Source organism: Topomyia yanbarensis, chromosome 3 (assembly GCF_030247195.1).
Source record: "Topomyia yanbarensis strain Yona2022 chromosome 3, ASM3024719v1, whole genome shotgun sequence".
In the NCBI taxonomy this organism is placed as follows: Eukaryota; Metazoa; Arthropoda; class Insecta; order Diptera; family Culicidae; genus Topomyia; species Topomyia yanbarensis.
The window spans coordinates 348,487,938-348,505,183 of record NC_080672.1 but is presented as its reverse complement, the minus strand read 5'-3'; the positions used below and the strand labels follow the sequence as shown (position 1 = coordinate 348,505,183).

General features: G+C 40.4%; 1 protein-coding gene across 1 annotated transcript; it reads right to left on the bottom strand.

The window, feature by feature from the left end:
• Positions 1 to 13,022: 13,022 nt before the first annotated feature.
• Positions 13,023 to 15,421, bottom strand: LOC131688167 (uncharacterized protein K02A2.6-like). Its single transcript, XM_058972332.1, has 2 exons — positions 15,000 to 15,421; positions 13,023 to 14,784 (listed from the first exon to the last, which is right to left on the bottom strand). Exons 1-2 carry the CDS (start codon positions 15,419 to 15,421, stop codon positions 13,023 to 13,025), a joined length of 2,184 nt encoding a protein of 727 aa, XP_058828315.1.
• Between the last annotated feature and the right edge of the window lie 1,825 nt (positions 15,422 to 17,246).

Here is a 17,246-nt window from a genome sequence, read left to right as displayed (position 1 = left end):
GGAAAGCAATGCTATGCTATTTTTATTCCTACATACCTAATCATTAATATTGGTTTTATGTTTTTATTGCTCTCAATTTAGTTAGTTCTATACTATGTAAACTCATCCAATGTTAAAAGTGTCTTCTGTTACTGTCTGTAGTGAATAAAGTCCTCTAAGCGATCCTTTGCAGAAATGTTAAATGTCACCGGTCAATCGATTACCGCATATGACGATCATTTAATGGTCGTTTTTTTGCGACGATTATTGGTCGATCATTGATTTTTTTGAAAATGGACAGACTATCCATATTTTGCTTCTAATTGTAACTTGTGTTTGAACAAATTAATGAGAGAATGTTGAGGAATTTTGCTATTTCGAACCACCAAAGACACCGATCACGATACCTACTCAGTATGCTGAGTGTGACAAAAACAGTTCCTTTCATAATGTGTGACTCGTCGGAAGGACAACAGAAACTGAACTGCTACTTTCATTCTTGCTGTGGTGATCTGTCGAGATGAATGAATCGCAGAAGCAAAAAGTGGTGCTTCAGCCAAATATGGAGGTTATCAAGATTCTGGATTTTCGCATAAGATGCATACGGTATTCGTGAAGTGAAACATTTGCTGGCGGTGTAAAAGAAGGTTATGCTGACGGAAGTCGCCTATATTGAGTTTTACCATGTCAGGCATTCAGTGCTGAGAGCGAAACCAGCCATTTCGCATGATAACTTGTAGCACGTGGTTTCTGTGATGCCGCTATACACTCAGGTTTTTTAAGCAGGAGATACAGCCCGCGTAAATGAAAACCGAGTATATTTGGTCGGTGTTAAGTCAGACCGGACTAAGTGACAAAATATTGATTTCGAGAAACACGAGTTTAAAGTTTGAATCGCAGCATCCTTTACATTATGATTGGAAATTAATTTTTGCCGTAATTCTTGTTTATTGTTACATATTTCAAATCTGGCAAGAGTCGAATGTAGCTGACGAAATTCTTTATCCATTGTTATAATTATCTCATTTTTTGATGTTTTGCGACTTAGTCCGGTCTGACTTAACACTGACCATTTGAAAAAAAACCGCGTAAATTTAAAAATCTACGTAAATGAAAACCGTGTAAATTTAAAAATCCGCGTGAATTTAAAAAACCGTGTATATGAAAACCGTATAATTTAAAGAACCGCGGTAATGAAAACAGTATTAATGGAACCCGCGTACATAAAAAATCCGCGTAAATGAAAACCGCGTAAATTAAAAAACCCACGTAAATAAAAACCGCCTAAATTCAAAAATCCGCGTAAATTCAAAAATCCGCGCAAAAAAACCGCGTAAAAATCCTGAGTATAATTAAAATTCTCATATATAAAAACCTCAAGAAAATCAATGCTCGGTTTCAAGAACTGATAGCACTTATTTTCACCGGAACCATTAAAAGATTCATATCACATAATTCATTTTAAATCTAGGAAGTAATTCCACGTATTTCAACCGGTGTTTTGTGGTAGGAATCTAGGTAAACCGACCCATTACCTACTACCTGACCCTGCACGTACAAACCATAATGCGATAGTATCATTACACACATAACATCTTTGTATAATCATAGTCTCCAACATCATTATGGAAATATAAGAAAGACCCACAGTTCCGTTTAGCTAACGCATCGAAAAGAATCGAATAAACAAAAAAAAATTAAGGGGTTGTGTACAGGACACGACCACGGTGACATTAAAAATGTAGCTTTTTTCAAGAGCGTGCAAATTAATTTTATCTATCACACATATCGACTCACGTTCTTGTTCACTCGCCTGTTTTCATATGTTACAATTTGCTATATACCCTCCCCATCAAAACATAATTTATTGAAGGTCTTTTAACGGTAATCTATTAATTAATCAAGTATCTCACTAGGTGATTGGCATTATTTGGCTGATCCATCTAGTAAAAATAGGCTGGTCTGTCCAGAAAATATATTCAAAAAAAAAGTTCCATATTGAGAGCTGTGATGAGGAAGCCCACGCCCGCCAACGGAAATATACAGATTCTCCATGAAATATGAAATTTCATTTTCCATTTAAATTTTCAATAATGTACTAATGAACTTAAGTAAACAATCTTAAGTTTAAATATTTCTTGATCGATTAGTGGTGGAAAAAATGAAATTATTTGATAAATTACATTGTTATGCAACGTTCGCACTACCAGTTAAAACGGGTTTTTATGCTATCTTGGTGACATTTTTCTTGTTGCTAATTATTAAAACGTGTTATAACTCTTTAGTGTAAACATTGTATTTTTAAACCAATTCTGCAGCGTTTTATGTTATATAGGTGTTTTATGTGGTAATAGGACTGACATAATTATGTCTTCAGTAGAGCGGTTTGTTTCATAATTTAAAAGCTTTATTTTAAAATTTAAATGAATATACCCAACCGTTCTATTTGTTGTATACTTTAAAACGCAATTAGAACTGTGTTTTAAATACATAGGGTAGGACAGATATTCTGACTGGATAAACTGGGAAAACAATTTTAAGTCCAGTAACGCTTAAGACATAGCTTGAATTTGAATCGAAAAAGAACACCCGCTTCAACTGCTGCTGGGACGGTAAGTTCTGTTTTAAAATTTTCCGTTGTGTGCAGTACGAAACAAAAGTGTTTGAAATTAGAAAACACAAAAAGTTCTGCTGGGAATGTGATTGTTTCCGATGCAATTACACTCAGATTTTTCACGCAGGGGATACAGGCCGTGTAAATGAAAACCGCGTAAATTTCAAAATCCGCGTAAAAAACCTGAGTGTACTCTCTTATATAAAATACTACGCTGCTGAACAGTGCAATAACTACAGAAGCACGTTGTCAGATGCCTTACTGATAAAAAAAACATATAACCGAAATATGAAACATGAAAACCAATAGGCTCTTTACCCTACGCAGCTACAAAGCGCCGTAAACATGGATTAACAAGTTACAACGCACACGCATGCATAAAAATAAATATATTTTATTCAAACGCAACACTCTTAAGCAGCACACACCGTATTGAATTAAATCCAAACCACCCCGCCCACCCACTTTGCAAATCACGCACGCGGCCACCGCTGCCGAAAATGCATAGCGTCTACCGCTTATTGTAGTGCCCAGACGCTACAGCCATGATCTTACCCGTTCGACATAAGAACAAAAACTGATTCAAACGGGTACGCGTCACCTCTATTTATAAACTAACCGTATATGGTTTAGTCACTTAGGTGCGAGTGTGTGCAAATGCCAACGTTGCCGAAAATCGATAGCGCTTATTGCATCGCCCGGGGACGATGTTGCTCGTATGGGATAAGAGCAACAACTGATTTAAACGGACATGCGTTGCTTCTATTTATGACTTTTCGTGTTTCATTGAGCAACTAAGCTGCCCTCTCTTGACGGCTGAGTCTGAGAAATCTGCCTCACGAATGGTAATTTTCCCGTTTTTCGTGAACTTTTTAATTTTACCAATTTCTAAAAGTCTACTTTTATTGGGGAGATATTAAATTATTACCAATATTTAAGTTAGGTGTTTCTGAATCGGTTGGTGTATGAATGAATAAAATCCATCTAGTAATATCGGAGTTATAAACGTGCAAACCTTACATAGTTTCGTTACATGGGAGATAGTTTAGATTTTAGAATGACACTTAGCCCCAGGTAGTGGAGTAAGACATTTTTAATGTCAAAAAGTGGACTGTACATTTAGTAAAAACACCAAGCATCTCACTCAAACGTGCTAGGCAAAAAAAAACATTTCAATTTGTTGATAACAATTTCATGTTTATGTTTATGTTTCGCACTAAAAACCCTGTTAATCCGGAAAGCCGTGATATTTTCAACAATTGAAAAATAAGAAAGGAAAAAATGAAAAGTAAACAAGCCAAAAAGTGGTAGAACAACGGGTTTAATGAAATGTTCATATACCCACGAATTAAATTCACTTGTATACTACTAACCTCGCTGATATACAGAAACGTACACAGTAGGCGTAGGACTAACTGTCGTGATTTTATCTTTACTTTTCATCGGATATTGAAACCAACAGGCGCATTTTAGTCGTTTTCGATGGTTTCTAATTAATGTCTATGTGAGCTTGAAAACGACGCGACGATACAGTGAACAGACATCAGTGGGCTATCACGGAGAGCGACTAAAATGTTGTAACTGGTTGAATCTATAAGTCAACAAGTTGAGATTAGGGGGTGGGTGTGGCGTAGTTGGTAAATCGATTGCTTTGTACGCAGCGCACCTGGGTTCGATTCCCGACCCCGCACATAGGGTTAGAAATTTTTCATAAGAGATTTTTCTAACCCGAAGAGGCGAATGACCTTAAGGTTAAAACCTCTATAATCAAAATAAAAAAAAAAAAAAAAAAAAAAGTTGAGATTATTGTTTCGATTTCATGTTTTCAGTATGTGACAGCCCAGTCAAAAAGGGCAAGTTGCTGGCTAGCGGGGGGCTATTTGCCAACTTGGATGCGCTAATTGCCCTACAATTTGCCAGCAATTTGCTGGCAATTAGGGGGCTATTTTATATGCAACATTTGGGCGATTTGCCGCCGTCATTTTTTTGCCGCTCAACCCGCCCTTAAATCGTCCCTAAATCGCCCAGGGAACGCGCCATTTTATCGCCCTTAATTGCCTGATATGAAAATTAAAAATAATAATTATTTTCGGATTCCCTATTTACTCACATAAATTTATCGGTACACTAGGTAATCACCACCAGACTATAGGAAGAATCGATGGTGAAATTGCATTGCACACGTATTGCACACCAAAACTTATAACAATCTGACTTTCATTTAGACTCAGAGATCTTGTTCCACTATACTTACACACGATTCCACATTCGTTGGCTAAATTAAGTGCACTAAACAAACAAAATACAAGCGGGAACACGCCAATTGTTAAAAAAAAACAATTTTAAACTTAAGCCAAACATGAACCGCCATGTTTGAAAAACGCAAAAAAAAACAACCAAGTCCATTTCAGCCGCCAGAAAATTTGTCTAAGTATTGAAATTGCCTTTAAATCGCATTCGCAAATTGCATTTGTTCCTAGGGGTAATTAGCACAGGCGAGTTGAGTCAAACGTCAAACTTTTTAAATCGCCTGACCATGTTCGTCCGCATTTTGTTTTTGGCAGGGAGTCTTTCGTTTTATTTTTGTTAGCTATGGAATAAAATGAGAGAGATTGTCAAAAATCACGGATAAAAAAGAAAAAAAAGAATCAATCAATTGAAATCGACTCAAAAGCACTTATATCTTTTCCATACACTCAACTCAAGTGCTTTCGGAATTGTGGTCTGATCCTCTCATTTCTGAAAGGCGCTTATGTCTTCGTTATCCGCAGGACTTTGATGCGTTAAGTTCAACAGTTATAACTTATATAGTTATATTAATTATATATAATCGAAACTGTTTCTCAAATTGTGGTAAAATGAACCTGTAAACAAACAGACAGTACAACTTTGTGTAAGTAGTCGAACATCTTGCAATCTTTGTAGTACTTGGGTGAAAAAATTAGAGCAAATTGCTTTTATTCAAGGAAAACAAACGAATTACTTAGCAGATTAGTGTCAATACATTTGTTTAACGAAGTAACGAATTAACTTAGAAAGTGTAACCGAAATCGTCATAGAAAGTTGGTCTTACCCCTTACTTACTCTTCCGGAAAGATGAAATAAGTGCGATGCCTATTCCCTTCCATGTGTCGGAGACAAGAGATGCTGAAATTATTGAGCTTACTCATATTTGTAGTTACTAGTTATTTTGATGGTATCATTAATGATACATTGCACAAATTTTACGTAAATTAGACGATAGTAGTAATCAGTGTTAAGTGATTTTCTTTCGATTTGTGAACAATGGTGTTTAAGGGGGGAGGGAGGTTGCAAGGGTTTCGCGGGAAAAAACACTTTTTTGCAAATTGTTTTAGAAATTTGGATGAAGAAAATTGATTAAAACTTTTGTACAATATACTGTATCATTTCAATAATGTTTTGTAAGCCTTGACACCCTCCCCCCTCCTTAAGGCGAACATTATTTAAAACCTTCTTTGTACGCGAAGAGCACAAAACCTATAACTAAATTCGTCAGGAACACAAATTGTGTGTCCGTTTTTTGGACAAAGTGTCAATCCGGCACAAACTTAGTCCTGTAACTAAGTTAGTGTCGAATTCTGATAAGACGGAGTCAAAACGTAAATTCCATAACTAATTTAGCCAAAAATCTTTCATCTGTGAAAAAAAATCTGTGATCCAAAATTATGAAAAAATCTGAGACATCACTGAAAAATCTGTGAATACGGTAGCTCGAAACAAGCTTTTTGGAGTTGAGCCGTTCTTGCCCTTGCCCCTATCAATCATGAAAACCAGCTTCAATGCAATTGCCATTGATTCCCACCACATCGTTGGAATGCGCCCTTATGTAGGCTACAAATGGTTTAGCTTTGTGGGTAAATTCACCATTATTTCCACCGTTCGCACCCATCTTCATTGGAATTATTCGAATAGTGGTTGATGATATCGTTAATCCGTGAGAAAATAGAGTTGACTACTCTTACTTCTGGTGTGACTCATTTTTCAGCTAAAAAGCTAGCAACGTGTTTAGTTGGGTTGCTATAATGTAAGCTTATATTAGGTTGCTCATGGAAGGTAAAGGCCAAAAGTGACCGTTGAATTTTCAAAACGAAATCACCAAAAAATACCAAAGACTTCCTTCAAAATTTTGGAAATTGATTTCGTTATTTAAAAGCTTCTGGAACGGATGAAACATGGGGATCTGGTGTCATAAGGATGTTTTAAAATCGCCATTCTGGGACTTTTTAGTTAAGATGACACATAACTTTGGCAATGCAACTTTTAATATTTTTATTTATGCCAAATGTCTAAGAAATGCATGAAGTATCAAAAACTGTTGTCAGTTCGAAAAAAAAATAGGAAAAATGTTTTGAAAATCTCCTGCATTTATAAGGCTTTCGTACACTCCTAAGACTTTTAAATAAAACAAAAATTACATTTCCAAACTCTAATCTCATCGCAACTCCGAGTGTTTAAAACACCTTTAACGTTTTATTTATTTTTTAGAAATTTGGCATCAAAAGTACAATTTTCATGGATGACTTTGACTGCTTTGCGGCACCTCCATTATATGCGGTGACGGTAATGATTTTTGTTAGAATTTCACAATCTATTAGGTTCTTTACTGAAAAAGTTAACCTCACTTTTCTTGACAGTTCGATTGTACTGTTTACATGGACTTAGAAAAATTTGTGGACGACTCGATTCGTTCGAAGCAAATCGTAAAGGATTTTTCTAAGTCCATGTAAACAGTACAAGCGAACTGTCAAAAATGAACACTCAGTTCATTTGTGACGTCACCGTAAAGTATTCAATACACAGAGAACAGACATATAAGCTAGAACAAACTTTCCCAAAAAACCTGTGTAAACATTTAAATGAAAATACGTTGAAAATCACCATCGAAATATCGTTAATCAAAACAAAAAAACATCGCCTACAGGTTCGTATATGTGAGTCACCATTGCATCCAAGTTTGCATACAAGTTCCGCAGAGCGATTGCTAGCCGATCGAAGCGCCGACCAGTGACAAGTTTTCTGCTTGCTGATGTCATTTCAAAGCGACAGTTTAATTTCTTACACAAGTTGAAAACTTTACTTGTATGTCAGTTCTCAGTGTTCAATATGCGAACGGAGGACTTAGCGGAATGAACGTACTTTATATATGTTTCTACCATTTAATTCCACTATGTTTGTTTTTAGTTAAATGCACTTGCACTTCACTAGTTAACCGATACCTAGTATTTCGATTACTACTTGTAATCTTCTTCAGCATTTGTATCAGTTTATAGGTAATTTACGGGATTGCTAAGTCTTTTATCTAGGAAAAAATGGGTAGGCTGTGGTCAGCGGATACCTAGGTGCGTGAAGCTGGCCGTTTTTTGCACGTAGGTAATGTTTCAGAGAGCCATTAATATCCTTTGGTCTCGATTTAGCAAGGAAGGAGAGGAGTGTTCGAAAAATTCTAGGCTTTCAGCTACGTCTAATTGCCAGGGATTGGAGATTTGACGTTGAATTTTAATATCTTCTATAGTTAGGTAATGTTTTTTTTTAAAAAGCGTGTTCCGCTACCTTGGATTTGAGGTGAAATGGTAAATCTTTATCAGATTCCCTAGAAGTTTTTGCTATTTCTGCAATATGCTTCTTAGCCGAATTTGTAATGTTCTTTTGGTTTGTCCAATATATACTTTATCGCGATGTGAACATGATATTTTATATACCTCCGATTTGCTCAGTGTTTCTGTCGGATCCTTTGTGAACCCTAGTTTTGATTTTAGTTGGAAGTTTCGACTACTGAAAGCCATCCTTTTTAAATTTTCAGTTGTTGGGGCTAATGTTGTGAGATTTCGCTTATAAGGCATTCTAGATTTTTTATTGATTATTTATTGGATGGTTTGCTCTGGATACCCGTTGAGCTTGCCTATTTCGAAAAGGAATTCTGTTTCTTTAATTTTTCCTTCTTCCCCTAATGGTAAAGTAAGCATTCTATGGGCCATGTGATGAAAAGCGGCCATTTATGCTGATAAGAATGGTTTGAAGGTACAATTGTTTCGATATTTGTAGGTTTCCTATATATTTCGAAAGACAAGGACCCTCCCTCTCTTTTAACAAGCACATCCAAAAAGGGCAATTTTCTATCTTTCTCTTGTTCATGTGTAAAATTGATAATTTTATGGATGCTCCTAATGGTTTCCAACATCCGGGATGAATTTTTACGTTTGATGATACAGAAGATATCATCAACGTATCGTATGTTTGTAGAAGACATCTCGGAATGTGAAATAATTTTCTTCCATGCAAAGACGAGTAAGTTTGATATAAGATCTTACTTTGCTTTAGTTAGACGATGAGATTATGGTCTCCTTTGACGTAACCGCAATATGCCCAAGTGTCCCTCTAAAAGATTCGATTAACCTCTTCGAGGATTGGTTACTACAACAAAATAGCAACAGTTTATGGACAATTAAAAACAAAAAACAAACATAGTGAAATTAAATGGTAGAAAACATATATAAAGTAGAATTTCACTCTATAACTATAACCACTATACAGGATCATTTTCCTCCATACATACCTTTCAGTGAATATATACAATTCATAAACACAAAGACTTGGTATTGCTATCCTATTGCGGAATTTTTACATTCTATTTTTTGTTTCGAAAAATCTCGCAGTCCAGTGCACAGAAGATTTACGGTACTGGTGAAAATGAAGTCCTTCATGATCTTGGCTCGAACATACCATATGCATCCCAGGCACATTTTTATTCATTCGAGCATGCGATATATTGGCAGTTTCGTAAGTTCTCCGTACCAGTTCAAAAGCCAGTCTGCCACAGAGATTGATTCATTTTTTCCATGGGTTACAAATATAATTACAATTACTGTAATGCGATTTCGTGATCATCACACTGTTTAGTGGAACGGAATGGTGAGTACGCAATAATTTTGGAACAAACAGAACAAAACTGCAAAATTTCTGTACAAGTAGTAAATTTTATTGAATAACAAACAAACGGTCTACTGAATGGGTCGTGCCTTACCTGCAGCATAAAATCAATCGACGGATAAAGCGCGACGAATGCAACATTCTTGACTATATATTTTTTCTCATAACATGTACTTTCAACACCTCATTCAAAACTACACATCTGCGATCGGCACGTTCGAATGTGTCATCTCTTCACACCAAACCACCAGACACCCGGTCTGACGGAGCCCCTATGCCAGACAGGTAGGTCAACTTGTCCAACCTTTCCAACACAATCGGCGCGTTCGGTTGGCAGCATAACCGCATTCACCGATAAAAAAAATCACAACTTGATTCGTTATTTATTCACTAATTATATAACCATCGCACCATACCCGACGCGATCCTGACTGATTTTCAACCGCAATGCGACACCTACACATTAACCGTTTAGAAGTTTCAGCCTCCATCAGTTACCAACCGCCCGCCCAAACCACATGCAACTGTTACTCGGGACTGTGACTCACCGTGGTCCTAATTAGTAGCGATAAAGATCTTCCAGCGGAATCACGATTAGTCTCGTTTTCTTGCACCATGCATTTCATGACTCATTATAAGTGGGATCATCCTGCCGAAACTTTGACCTCCAATCGAAGCTGACCTCGTATCATCCGTCGATATGCATAACTTTTCAAGTGCCAATTATGAGTTGATGTTGCGTATGGTTCTGTTTCTTCTTTCTAGCACCGTAGTTTATCCACTTACGAATCGCGCCGACGCGCGACGTCAAGTTAAGGCACGTGTTTGTAATATTGGCCTCCATAATCGGGACATAAGTGGGATGAAAATTTAACATAACTAAAAAATCGTTTTACCTTTCTGATGTTTGCTAAAAATTTCTGAAAACATTCCGTTATGCACGATATTTTCCAGTTTTTTGTGAAATGTTCTTCAATTTTTAGAAAGTTTAGAAAGAGGGTTCTAAGAAACGTCTACGTTTGACAACGATTGAAAAATGGCTTTTCCCAAAAATCTACATAGACATTATTATATTTGCCTTTCTAGAACTACTAGACAAAAGCCTTGGTACTATATTCCGGCTGGTTGGTCATCTATGAAAGTTGTCCTTCGATGTCAGCTTCTTTCTCGAGCAAACGTGACGAATGAATGAATAATTTTAAAGTCACGTAAATAAAAATAAATAAAAATCTCGAGCAAGATAAACCGTGTAATGTCGGTAGTAGTTGTTTCAATCGGCTAAGACATTCACTAGGGACCGCTTCTTTCGGTAGGAAAAACCCACGAAGCAGGGAGCCCCGATTTCATAGTGTCATGCGATCTTGGTTAAAATTGTTGAGGCAGGTTAAAATACTTTAAATGGCGAACAGAGCCTGGAGGTACTGGGCGAAATCCCCAGCTTTCCTATATTGCGCAGCGAACCGTTCGCTCTTTATAAACCGATTTCTTTTCGCCGATGCTTGACAGAATTTTGTTATGCAATAAAAATTGGACTAAACCGTTTTGCGCGTTAAGGGCACAAGACCTAATTTTAATTAAGATTTGTTTTTTTGTGTTTCGAATTCATCTCATCAGTAACTAGCACCATCTGGGTGTCTAGTTAGACGATGTATCTAAACTAGTACCCAAATTAGCACTAGTTAGACACAAAAAATTCCAAACAGTTCACACGACATATGTGAACGCCTAAAGCCACATGTCCCGAGTGATGTCCCGGGAAGCAAATATAGCTCTGGTTTGCTGACAACAAAGCGAAGACGAACTCTTGTCTTTTGATATAAATAACACAGCACACGAGCATTAGCGAGAAAAGCTTCCTGGATTCGCGCAACATACTAAATGAAAGCTTGGGTTTCTCGCAAGCATTCCCGCTCGAGATTTTACTTCACCCGAGCGCAAACGATGAAGAGCGCTAGGCATGCTAATCGGACACGCCCGCGAACGAACGTGCTTGCTGTGCTGCTCGCTAGTTTCGCAACACTGCTTCGAGGAGGGGTTTGTTATGTGCACAGCACCCACTCTAATTCAACTATTTAGTAGTTAGTACCTTCAGTAGGATTACAGAACCACTCCCCGACACACCACCAGTTCTCCACCATCTACACAGATTGGTAATTTCTGCATGGCAGTTGGAAAGCTGGCTGTGGGTCGAGACTTAGTGCTTACCCTTGCAAACCCTTCGGCTCCGTTGTCCCATTCAGCACCACGACTCGGCTCCCTTGTGCCATTTAACACCGCTTTTAACTGCCTTCTCGTACCATTCAGCACCACTTACTCATTGAGCTCCCGACTTGTTCACGAGCTACTAGGTCTAGTTCCCGATGATGGACCTAGCCTATTCCGACGGAGAATTCCCCGACGAGAGAAGTTCTCCCGAAACCGAGCCAACCAACCAGGTGTCGAGGTTAGTTCGGCGATTCCGGTGGAGCAGGGTGTCCGGTTCGCTTGTGCCCCGACGATCCGCGACTGGTGGTGCCTCGTCGCGGTCTACTCAGACTAGTCCCCGGCACTGAATCTAGCTTACGCCGACGTAGATTTCCTCGGCTCTCCAGATACTCATGCTTCTTTGGATTTGGCATCAAAAATTCTTGAGCGCTTCGGCTCCCTATCCGGTGCCATTTATCACCGCAGCTCCTTTAGGCCCTTTGGTTTCCCTCTCGTTCCATTTCGCCCCACTCCCCCGATGAGCTAATTATTCAGCTCCTGACATTAGTAAAATCTTGTTCGCGAACTACTCGGTCTAGTCCCCGACGATGGATCTAGCCTACTACGACGGAAAATTTCCCGGCGAGAGAGATTCTCTCGAAACCGAGCGGTAAATTTCTCCCAATAGCGAAGTTCGTTTCCGTGAGCAATTTGGCTTCCCGCTCCGTCCCGATCTGCTCTATCTAGTTCTCGGCGGTGGATCTAGCCAACTCAACGGGACAGCCGATAGGTGCTGAGGTCCATCCAGCGATTCCGGGTGGAGCGTAGCTTCCGGCTCACTAGCGCCCCAACAACCAACTGCTAGCTATTCCACGCGGTCCACTCGGTCTAATCCCTGGCGGTAGATCTACTACTCAACTTGTGGAGTTTGGCCAAACACGTACTTGGGAAATCGCTCCGCACATCGGCTACGGGGGAACACATCTTACCTATCTGGTGGTCGGCGATCGAAAGAGGCCGATGGCTGCTGCTGCATGCTGTCGTTCGTGAACGAGCCGAACGTCGGTGGATGCTAGTGTGTGTATCAACGGATCTTTCAAGTGTTACGCCCTTCAGTAATATTAAGGGAGTATGGTTGGCTCGCTTTATGTTGTCTGGCACATATCCCACATCTTCCCGCTTCTCCAGAAAAAAAAACAACAATAAAATGAACAAAAAATAAAATAAATGTTCTTTGGCAATAATTTTGTTTTTTTTTAATTTTTTTTCATGATTAATGGGGAACATCAATAACGATTTATTTAGAACTGTGACGATCTGAATCTTCTTGCTGACAAACTCGTATGTAACTGTCCAAATAAGCAGGAGGCTTCCGATCCCGATTCGAAGAACGTCGCGTTGTTTCTCCTCCATCATTATCGCTTACAGCATCAGTTTTACAATCCCTCCATTCGTTAACTTTCCGAGTTTGAGTTATGTGTCGGCGCAAAGTTCTCCCATCACTATCGCATAAAACCAGGTTACCATTGTTTTCTTCAACCACGGTAAACTTTGTCGGATCGAACCTCGTGTCACCTTTCGTTCGTACTGTTCGTTCGGTGATGACAACATCCCCTGATTTTACGCGACTCTCCCTAGCTCCTCGGCGAGCGTCTTCATACTGCTTTGCTCGCAATTTAGCTTGACGATCTCTGATGTCGACAAGACCGTTATCATGATCTGAGTCTCCTCTGACCAGCAGCGGCAATCGACGTCTTATTTTACGACCCATCATAATCTCTTCAGGGGGTATTCTGGTTACGGTATGGGCCGCCGCATTGTGCGCATCTACTGCAGCTTGGAGTTCTTCCCTGTAATTAGTTCCAGTCGATAGAGCTGTTGCCATGGCCTTATTGACGAGTTTCATATACCCCTCAACAAGGCCATTTTGTTGAGGGAAAAGCGGAGTAGTAAAGATGACATTTATTCCACGTTCTCTACAATAAGTTTTGTAGTCTTCGCTGTTGAACGGGGGACCGTTGTCCGATTTGATGTTTTGGGGGTATCCTTCGCGCTTGAAAATATTTTCCAGGACTCTCTTCGTGTGCTCGAAACTAGTGCACTTGATCGGACGAGCTATCAGGTAACGAGACCTGTAGTCTACCACTACGAGAATTAAAATACCGCCCAATTTTGCGTACGGACCGTTAAAATCTATCGCGATCGTGTCCCATGCAGTTTTAGGCGCAAACGAGCGTTTCATAGGTGTAGGTTTTTCAGGTCTGCCGGTAGTAGCGCATGCCTGACATGCTCCAACCCACTCTTCGGTATCGATTGTAATACCAGGCCACCACACCCTTTCGCGCAAAATGCTTTTCATTTTTGCGGCCATAGGATGACCACTGTGCGCGACATTTAAAGCTTTCTTTTGGAGGGATCTTGGGATAACCGCACAGCCTCTTTTGATCAAAACGCCGTTTGAAACAGATAAATCTTCAGCCACCAACTCGTACTTACGAAGGGACTTGGGCCAGCTACCTGTTTTGAGTGCCACTATAACTTGCTGGAGGTCCTCGTCGTTTGCTGTGGCTTCTTGTACTTCAGCTTGTGTCAGGAACTCAAAGCAATTAGATTCTATGCTAGCTATTTCCCACGGAGTGAAGGTTTCATCGAATGGTTCATCATTCGCAATGTAGAGTCGAGACGAGGGGTCCGCAATGTTGTCGCGACCGCGGATATACTCTACATCATAGCTATAGGGGCTCAGGCGTAGGGCCCAGCCATCCGCTCTAGTCAACGCTCGTTTCGAATTCTCGCGGGAACGATTAAGTATAAACGAGACTCCCTGGGCGTCTGTGCGTAATAGGAAGTGGCGACCGAGCAAGAAGTACGAGAAATGCTCGACTCCCCACACGGCCCCTAGCGCTTCCCGCTGATTTTGGGCATATCGTTTTTCCGTCGAAGTCAAAGCTTTTGATGCGAAACTAATGATTCGAGAATTCCCGTCACTATCCTCCTGAACCAGTACGGCCCCAACGCATTTGGCGAAGCGTCGGTATACAGAATCGTCTTGTCTTTTTCTGTGAAGTACCCCAAGGTAGTTACGCAATGCGTGATTTTGTTCTTAACAGCTTCAAAATCTCTTTGCTCTTCTTGACCCCATTTCCAGGTCTTCGTCGTTGCCACTGTCCAAAGGGAGGCCGTGATGTCCGCAAAATTCTGTATATAAGGGCTGATGAACGACGCTAGCCCCAAGAAGCTACGCAGCTCTGATGCAGTATTTGGACTTCTGAACCTCTCAATGCTCTTTACTTTTTCTCTGTCGACGTGGAACCCATGTTCGTCAAGCTCGTGTCCAATGAACCTAATGTGGGTCTTGTCGAATTCGCATTTACTGGGGTTCAATGTCAGGTTGTGCTTCCTCAGGATTTGCAGTACTGTGGCTACCGTTTTCCTCAGTTCTTCTAAGCTGCGTGCAAATATGAGAATGTCATCGATGTACACAATGACATTTTCCACATCTTTCAAAATTTGCGTCATTTCCCGCTGGAACACTTCGGGCGCACAGTTGACGCCGAACATGAGGCGCTTAAACCGGAACATGCCGCATTCCGAAAGAAACGTTGTCAGGTCTCGTGACTCCGGACTGAGTTCAAGGTGGTAGAATGCATTACTCAAATCTAGCTTTGAGAAATATTTTGCACCATGAAGTTTCATTTTTAGGCTGATTTATTTTACAAGATGCATTGTTTTTTCTGCACCTTTTCCGTTGCTTGCCATTAATACTTATTTTTTTTTGTGTGTTTTCCCGCTGTCTTTTCAGACACCGAAATCGTGCCTAGGCGTAAACCAAAAACAATTCAAGTGCAAAATTAGGGAGCCTAGGAACCATTCCAACACACCACCCTGATACAAATCACAAACACACAGCCAAGAATCAATGCACTCAACATTAAAGACCTTCCTCCGGTCACAATTCAATGGCACTTTGTTCTTTCACTGATTCTATTTTGCGAAACATTTGTTAGATTTTTATCTTAGTTTTTCCTTATATATTTTTTTAGTTGGTAGAGCTTACTTTAAAACTAAATCGAGTCCGCAAATGAATACTGCAATATGCCACACAAAACTAGCGTAGACAAGCAAATTTTACAATATTTCTTTTCGCATTTCGCTTTTTAGACGAGGACCAAGCACAACCGCAGTCGAAAAAGGGAAGGGGGAAACGTTAAACACAAACCAAACGTTTGCCACACGAGTCCACCGCTCTACCATATCCGGTTACAAGTATAGTGCTTGTATTTTCCTTTTTGTTGATCTACAAAGCTTAACGTCTAGGTACATTACGTTTAACATTAAGTTGGAACAGTTTAGAAACGGCCCTTTCGAGCCAACAACATGATTAGGTGTTAGGATGGAAACTTTACATTTACGGGCGTTGAAAAAGTAAGTTAAGAAACAAAGTGGAAATATACATTACGTACCACAAACACCGTTTGTGGAGTTTGGTCAAACACGTACTTGGGAAATCGCTCCGCACATCGGCTACGGGGGAACACATCTTACCTATCTGGTGGTCGGCGATCGAAAGAGGCCGATGGCTGCTGCTGCATGCTGTCGTTCGTGAACGAGCCGAACGTCGGTGGATGCTAGTGTGTGTATCAACGGATCTTTCAAGTGTTACGCCCTTCAGTAATATTAAGGGAGTATGGTTGGCTCGCTTTATGTTGTCTGGCACATATCCCACACAACTGTTCTCCGGGGACCCGGGGACCTAGTCTACACAGGCGGCGGAATTTCTCTCGAATCCCAATTTGTGATTTTAAGACGACTTTCTAGCCAATGGCGCTACTTTGTTGGTCCTTTCGCCACTTTCTCTGCAGCTCGGAGAGTATACTCGTAACCACTCTATCGACAGCGTCCCAGGTATGCTCATATCACATATTCACATATGGCACATATCTTCAACGGTATTGTCCACTGTCAAACTAGGCCCTACGAACTTCTTCGAACCTAGGGCGTTCGAAAACCACGTGTTCCGGTATCTCTTGCACGTTCACACACTCCTTGCAAAGGGGTGACGAAGCATGTGTAAACCGATGCAAGTACCGGACAAAAACTGCGTCTAATGGAAATTCGACTCCCCATGCAGCCAAGTCGGCACATTTGGGATGAGTCGGTGGGTCCACCTTCTTTCCTCCGCGATGTCCCACTCTTGCTGCCACTTAGCCAACGAGTCCGCTCGGACCAGTCTCCTTGCATTACATGCATTTCTCCGCTGGTAGCATTCCTCGTCCTCAGCTAGAGTAATGCAGATAGGGAACGTCCCGGCAATTACGCATACCGCTTCTGACGATATCGTTCTGTACAGACTTGTGACACAAACAGCCATTAGGCAAAACGTGCTCGTCAACTTCGTACGGTTTCACTTTGAGTTCAGTGCAGCAGCCCAAGTCGATACCCCATTCCTCAGTATTGAGGACCCCGCCCGGAGACGTCTCGTGCTGCATCTTGCTCCTCCGTGATTCGGCATGATTCTTGC